General features: G+C 47.7%; 1 protein-coding gene across 1 annotated transcript; it reads left to right on the forward strand.

Moving 5' to 3' along the window:
* Positions 1-3775: 3775 nt before the first annotated feature.
* LOC310890453 (olfactory receptor 14C36-like) lies at positions 3776-4756 on the forward strand (the record flags this gene model as incomplete). Its single annotated transcript, XM_083852809.1, has 1 exon — positions 3776-4756. The coding sequence occupies exon 1, from the start codon at positions 3785-3787 to the stop codon at positions 4754-4756; it is 972 nt and encodes a 323-aa protein (XP_083708935.1). The 5' UTR covers positions 3776-3784.
* Between the last annotated feature and the right edge of the window lie 3450 nt (positions 4757-8206).

An 8206-nucleotide genomic window follows, 5' to 3' on the forward strand; every position in this document is an offset into this window, starting at 1 on the left:
TTACACAGGAAGCAGACCCTGTACCATCTTTGTGGCCCTCTGCTGGACTCTTTCCAGGAGATCCCTGTCTTTTTTGTACCGGGGAGCCCAGAACTGGACACAGTACTCCAGGTGAGGCCTGACCAGGGCAGAGTAGAGGGGGAGGATCACCTCCCTTGACCTGCTGGTCACGCTCCTTTTAATGCACGCCAGGATCCCATTTGCCTTCTTGGCTACTGGGGCACACTGCTGGCTCATGGCCAGCCTGTTTGACCATCCTAAGGATATTCAAAGCTTTGAAGAGCTATTATAACTAGCCTAGAAGAGAAGGGGGAGGTGAAGGAGAAAGGGAGAGTGAAGAAGTGGTGAAAAGTGTCCCGCTATTGTCCTCCACAGATAAGATCCCTGAGGAGAAAAGGTAAAGAATGTAATTCTTAATAGTTTCCAAGAGATGGTTCTCAAGGCATGGACATGATGGCAATGCTGAGTACAAATACCAGATTAGTCTCATGACCAGTAATTTTTGCTATCATAACTCATTGCTACACAGTACAGCAAAATAAAAACTTGAAACCAGCTGCCAGAAAAGATAAAGAGCATGACAGGGAATACCTACAGTAAATAATGTGTATGCTGTACAACACAATTCTGAAAACAAGACAAACAGACCTGAGATAAAAAAAATCAACATTATGTTCAGCAGCCATTAGAGTGATGTAAGGCTTAGATCAGTTTTCTTTTTATATGCTCTGGTCAGATCTGTAACCTGGTAGGCGGCCCAGCACCACAAAGCTGTTCACGCCCCCACAGTGTGATGGAGGAAAGAATTGTGAGGTGAAAAAAGAGCAAAAGCTCGTGGGTTCATATGAATACAGTTTAATAGAACAGAAAATGAAGAAAATAATTTTTAAAAAATATTATTTATTAAGCATATGTATTATTTATTCATTGCTATTTACGTTTGTTATTGCTGTTGTTATTATATCCTGTTCCAAGGCAGTGGTCTCCCCCAACCCCAGCCAGTCACCCCATATTAATTATTCAGCATGATGTCATATGGTATGGAACTTCCCTTTGGTCACTTGGGGTCAGCTGTCCTGGTTCTGTCCCCTCCCAGCTTCTTGGGCAAACTCAGCCTCCTTGCTGGCAGGGTGGTATAATAAGCTGAAAAGTCCTTGGCTAAGTGTAAGCACTCCCAGGCAATAACTGAAACATCAGTGTGTTATCAGTATTATTCTTATCCTAAATCCAAATCACAGTACCATACCATGCAATAGGAGGAAAATTAACTCGATCCTAGCCAAAACCAGGACACTATAGACTAAGGTCATGGTATCTCTGTGAGTAAGTCAAAAGAAAGGTGGTTGTGATTAAATGGAAAATGTTGGAACAAAGCATGACATAGATAGTATGGAATAAGGCATGGATATATAGTCCTACTTCTGGCTGGGATAGACTTAATTTCTCTTCCTAGTAGCTGGCATGATAAAGCGTTATGGATTTAGGATGCATCTTCAGACAAAATGACAGCATGCATGAATAACACAGGAAAGCTGGAACCTGGAAGCCTCCCATCCCCTACCCTTCTGTGACTCTGTGCTGAATTCCATTCACCTAGTTACTTCTGTACTGACCAAACTGTCTTGCAACTCCTGAAGCTGTTATCTTGTCAGAGACAGCACAACCAGGGTGAACCGTCTGCCTGCGGACATTAACAGCTGACAGAATGGAAACACCAGGATTTTTCCTACAGAAACCTCTTGACATTTACAAGGAGAACAACCTAGTCCTGTACCAGAGGAAGAGGAACCCCACACATCAGGGCAGACTGGGACCCTGCTGAGTGAGCAGTGCCCAGGAGGAAGAGGGCCTGAGCACCATGAGGGATGCCATACGAGTAGTGGTGCCTACTCACCAGGAACCAGGCCAGCTTCCTACAGAGCTGCCTTACGAGGAGCATGGCCACCAAGAAGATCTGAGTTATCAGACTCAGCTCAGATCCGGTGTGACATGACATGGAGAGGGGTCTGCAGGCAGCAGGGAAACAGGTGCAGGTCTGGGAGTCCCTAGGACTGCCTGATGTGGAGATGAGCAGGGGCTCTGTCAAGGCTGATAGTCCCAAAAGGACAGAGGTCTTTGTGTCTGTGGCTATGGCTGTTGTCTTTGCCACTGAGGCCTGTGAGGAGACAGATTGTCGTTAAAGCACCGGGGCCTCATGGATTCCTCGACCCCACTCATGAACCAGGCAGGGGTCATACCATTGTCCTGTACTTGGCAATGCACATCGCCATCTCCTGCTGCCCCACGAAGAGCCCTGAGCAAAGTGTGAAGGGAAAGGATTTCCATTCCCAGGGGCCAGTGGCCAAGACCTGGCCCTTGTGCTTGGAGAAACGCATCCAGTTTTTCTACACATCAGTGTCACCTTCACATTGCCATTGTCTACCTGTCCTCACTACCTCCAATGTTCTGCTCTAACGAGCTCCAAGGGAGGCTGTGTCAGTGCTGGCCCTGGGGCGGGGAAACTTGCATCTGACTTGGACTTCTTGTGAGGTTTCTTCAATTGTCTCTCAGTGCCTGAGGTTTGTGGGTTCATTACCAAAGCCACCAGAGGGGTGATTACAATGCCTTGGGCTGGGCCTCTGGTGCTGAGCTGGGCTGGGCTCCTGAGTCAGAGAAAACTCATAAAGGCCCATTTGTGGAGACAGCTCTGCCCAGGAGCAGCTTCTCTGCACAGCTCAGCAGGGCTCTGACTACAAGTGAGAGACAGAGAGGAGAGAAGGAGATGGGGGTTGAAGGCACTTGGAAGAGGGAAGATGCTGAGAGCTGACTGCAGGAGAAATCTGCACAGCCGTTTATAAGGTAAGTCTCTGGCTGGAAGGGCCATGCAGCTGCAGGTTCTGGAATGGTCTCCTCCTGGGTCTTGTTTCTGGGAGGGCAGTAGGCAATGGAGTAGGCTTTGAGATTCCTGCTGGATGGCACTGCGAGGTGAGGAAGTCTGGCAGAAGCTCCTTGGAGAGCCATAATCCAGGTGCCCCCAGTAAGCCAAGAGCAGAGTGGCCCAACCTCCTCCAGACACTGCAGGAGATGCAGTCGGGATGCTGGGACACCCCAGCTTGCAGATACCCAGCTCTGTTTGTGGGGCGTCCTCCTGGACTGCAGGCTGCTCTCCAGCAGGATACAGCTCTCTCGTGCCATCCTTGTGTTATCCAGGTGCTCCAAGGAGAAGACGGCTCCATGCTAAGACCATGTCTGTGCTGCTGGATGGCTCTCTGTGGGTAGCTGGAGTGAGGCTTCTGCATCCCTGGAGAAGAGGGAAGAGTTGAGATCCTGCTCAAGACCCCAGGGACAAGGTGAGGATTCTGCCCATCTGCACTTGGACTGGGGCTTCTCTGCTCTCAGCTGTCTCCACTTCTTGGGAAGCACAACAGTGTGATTGTTGTCCTAAGCAAAAGAAAATCTGCCTTTCTCTACACTGTGATTGAATGAGTTCCTTGCAGCAACACTGAAAAGTTCATGGATATGATAAGTGGACTGAAATTGCATTTCCCCCATGTTCCTGCTTCCCGACTGCTTCACAGAAGGAAGGAGTCCTCTGGAGCCCACAGCAGCCCCTTCTCCCAGTCTCTGCCACTCTCAGACAGCATCAGCCACAGCTCAAGCAAGAGAGCTGCAGAAAGGTTCTCTTGCAAAGAGAAAGGCTTGGGACGACAGTGCTCTAAGACTTGCAATAGGTTTTCCTCAGAAAAGTCTCTTGTAACTTTTTTCTACCTTCTTTTCAACAGACAACTGTGTCCAAAGTCAGCAAATGCCCAACAGCAGCTCTGTGAGTGAGTTCCTCCTCCTGGCATTTGGAGACACACAGGCTCTGCAGCTCCTGCACTTCGGGCTCTTCCTGGGCATCTACCTGGCTGCCCTCCTGGGCAACGGCCTCATCCTCACCGCCGTAGCCTGCGACCACCGCCTCCACACCCCCATGTACTTCTTCCTCCTCAACCTCGCCCTCCTTGACATGGGATCCATCTCCACCACTCTGCCCAAAGCCATGGCCAATTCCCTCTGGGACACCAGGGCAATCTCCTATGAAGGATGTGCTGCACAGGTCTTCTTTTTAGTCTTCTTCATTGGAGCGGAGTATTCCGTTCTCACTGTCATGGCCTATGACCGCTACGTTGCCATCTGCAAGCCCCTGCACTACGGGAGCCTCCTGGGCAGCAGAGCTTGTGCCCAGATGGCAGCAGCTGCCTGGGGCAGTGGCTTTCTTTATTCTCTCCTGCACACAACCAATACATTTTCAGTGCCCCTCTGCCAAGGCAATTCTGTGGACCAGTTCTTCTGTGAGATCCCCCAGATCCTCAAGCTCTCCTGCTCAGATGCCTACCTCAGGGAAGTTGGGGTACTTGTGTTTAGTATATTTTTAGCATTTGGTTGTTTTCTTTTCATTGTGGTGTCCTACGTGCAGATCTTCAGGGCTGTGCTGAGGATGCCTTCTGAGCAGGGATGGCGCAAAGCTTTTTCCACGTGCCTCCCTCACCTGACCATCGTCTTCCTGTTTATCAGCACTGCCATGTTTGCCTACCTGAAGTCCCCTTCGTTCTCCTCCCCATCCCTGGACCTGGTACTGTCTTTTCTGTACTCGGTGGTGCCTCCAGCAGTGAACCCCCTCATCTACAGCATGAGGAACCTGGAGCTCAAGGATGCAGTGAGGAAACTCTTTGCATATATGCTTCAAGAAAGTATTTGCACACATTTTTCTTCAACATTAATCATGGGCATATAATCCTATCAGGACACTGACGCTTTCTGAAATAAACTTTTCGGACAACTTTCTTTAATTTTCTTTCTTTCTTAGTATTGTCTAAAGCTTGTGAATTTGACTCAATGTTATTCTTAGTGTCTGATATTTAATGGTTTTTGTTTGTTTATTTGTTTTTGTTTTGTTTTGTTTTGTTTTGTTTCAATTTGGACCCAATCCTCTAATGTACTTATAGAACTGGGCTTCTCTTGCAGATGGAGACAATAAAAAAGAGAACAGAAATTTACTGGTCTCATGTCCCATCTCCTCCAATCTCTTCTGCAGCTGAGGGAGAAGCCCCAGCACGCACGAGGAGCTCAAGGCCAAGAGCCCAGCTGCCACATGGAGGAGCAGCCCCGGAGGCCCTCAGGGCTGCCCCTCACTGCCCGCTGGGCTCTGCCTCTCTGCTGCCTTCGGGTTGGGGCTGCTGCTTCCCTGGAGGCATGGCCATGGCCAGCAGCAGGACGTGGCTTTTTCACTGCTGCTCTCTGTTTAAGTCCATGCTCTCCTCTTGTGCCCTTCACTTTTGTTAGCCCTCACATCTCTTGTAATTGTTGACAGTCCTGTGGTCTCTACAGTGGCATGTCTGTCACATCTAGACACACCTCTTCTAAACCTGGTCAGGAATACACCCAAGGAGCTGCTCCCTGAACATGCCTCTTGCTTTTCTGCGTTTCAACATGGATCGGAGCCCCAGAGTGATCAGTGTAGTGAACTAAAGAATAGATGCTAAAGAATCAACTATAGAACTATAGCAGGTACTGAGATAGGATAGCCCTTGAGGATAAGGAATTTCTATACATATTGTAAACTAATCACAAGGACAGGACTGAGACAGGATAGCTCTGGAAGATAAGGGATTTCTATAGCCCAGGCCATTATGAAGATAACACATTCCTGTTAAGCAAGAACCGGTTTAGACGAGTTTTGTGGCTGAAGACCCTGGCTGATCATGAGGAAGACATACAGCCTTCATCCTGAAGACCCCAGCCCACGATCACCAGGAGGCACTGCGTGTGCGCAGTTGGAGGAGTTAAAGGTGGAGACAACGGAAATGATTTCTCAGAACTCATTGTAATAAAGACCGCCCTTTCAGGGAGAGGTTATGAATATGTACAGGTGTTCCCTTACCTGTGTAACCCCTTCTGTATAAATACAAGATGAATTTACTGTGCTGGGTGCGCACAATTGTGGTGGGACTACCTCCCATGTTGCCCAGTGCTGAATAAACATACCTACTTTACAACTTTACAAGTTGTGGAGTCTGTTTTCCACACGTCAGTAGGACCAAGGGCTGGAGTGGGATCTGCCTTCTTGATTGCACATGCCCCAGCAAACAATAACTGGCCTTTGACTTATCTACCTGGGAGTATCCCAGTGGTGCTGGGGATGATGGTAAATGACAACCTAGAGAGGAATCTGGAGCTGCTAGGAGATGTCAGGTGAATTCCAGGGACAGTGTGCGAGTCTGGGTGGGCGGTGAGTTTCCTCATCTAATGAGTGACCATCCAAGGTAGAGTGTCCCAAAGGAAAAGGCAAACCTGAGGAGCCCTCAGGCTAAGGAGGGCTCTGCAACACTTGGAAGGGTTGTGAGGAGCCAGTAGGCAAAGGCACCAAAAAGCTCCTTGAGAGATTTCTCCAATCTCCTTGCAGTACCTGAGGTACTCAGCAACAAATACACCATGAGATTACTAGAATGTGGAAATCCCTAGCAAGACATGTCTATTTTGACAATTTACTTCAATTTTTCAAAATTTGTAAAGCTAATTAGTGAATTTTCAGGAGTACAGTAGAAGGAAGACTTTGATGAGCACTTGATAAAGAAGGAGTTTTCAGATTTATAGATGTTTTTCATTGCTCTTGTTATTAGGCAAATACTGATAGGGCATTCTCCAACTGATGTTGATCCAGGTTTCCTCCTAAGAAAAGCAGTTTCTTGATGCTGGACAATGCATCCAAGGACAACCTTGCTCCTCACTTCCCAGCTCTACCATTTCTCTCCCTGAACACCCAAGCCTTACATCGCTTTTCCTCACACCAGCCCTCTCCACTAAAATTGGCAGCTGAATGTCACTGCCCCTTTGCACCAGCTCCCACCTGAGAGGTTTCTCTTATTTTAAGAAAATTACAAATACGAAGAGAGTTGAGGAGATGCCTAAGGACACAATTGGACAGACTGCTGAAAGATGGGAAAATTGGAACTCCCTGAAGGTCAAAGAGTAACTGGGTAGGTGAGAGGGATCAGAATGATCAAAGAACTAGGGGTGGGCATATCTGCAGAACAATGCGAAGTACATAGGCCCAGATAGGCATCTGGAAAGGGGACTTCTTACATGGCCGGTTAATCAGGACCAGGAATTACCTGGAAGATTATGGAGATGAAATGCAGATCATTATCAACAGACCAGTGGCAGTGCAAGTGCGGGGAAGATTGGTGTTTCTTTTCCTGCAATGAATACACATCCTGCAAATTCACATTTTGTGATGACTGAAATTCAACATATTGTGTGACACGTTATGGAAAGGATTGAATTACTTCAGGTGATGAGTAGGTACTCTATTTCTTAAATACTAGAGAAATTTCCAGGACTTCAGGCAGAACTTTGCTGTCCAATCAAAAAAAAACAGTGCCAGCCCCAGAGGTCCTGCTGCACCTGAGGCACTTCCCTGGGTCTAGCAGCTGTCAGAGAGGACCTGCAAGAGACCAGAGACCTTTGAGAGCTGCAGATGGAACTGGACAGGCATCCTAGGGCACCTCCACTGCCATCAGTGCATTGACCCACAGCTGAAATGGTCACTGGGAAACAGAAACTCTTCCTGATTCTTCATAGAAAACCAAACATCCATGAATCACCTTGGGTTGTCTGTGACAAACTCAGGCTGAAAGACTCAAAAGCATGTCACTTCAAGTGACTGTGATGGTATCCATGAGCTTGGCCTGGTTTGGGAAATTGTCCCCTTTCAGCCAAGGAATTAATAATTTAATTAATGTTTTATTTTGGTCAGGTCAGTTCTCTAAGGAAAGTCATATGTATTGTGCTATAGAGGCAGAAGGCAAAAAGCATTGCACTGTGCCTCAGAATTATCAAAGAGACCTGATCCAGTTCAGCCATGGGATAAAGAAAACAGTCTAAGCTGAATGAAGGGCACTGAAATTTGGCCTAACATGAGGAAGGCTGTATATTGCTGGTGAAAGAACTGTCTTTCTTGTGCCATGACCAATGCAGATCGTGCTGCAGTAAAAGGCCCAGACCGACACCGATGTATTGGAGGCCAATGGGCATGACTTGTGATTGACCTTGCAACACCTCTGACATTGATATTTCTAAGCAAGTAAGGCATCATGGTAGTAGTGGGTCTTTTTCTCAGTGGGGTAGAAGGCGTCCCTTGCAAAATCAACATGGGTGCCACCACTGCAAAGCTGCTGTCTAACAT

Source organism: Anser anser, assembly GCF_964211835.1.
Source record: "Anser anser genome assembly, contig: HAP1_SCAFFOLD_51, whole genome shotgun sequence".
Taxonomy (NCBI): Eukaryota; Metazoa; Chordata; class Aves; order Anseriformes; family Anatidae; genus Anser; species Anser anser.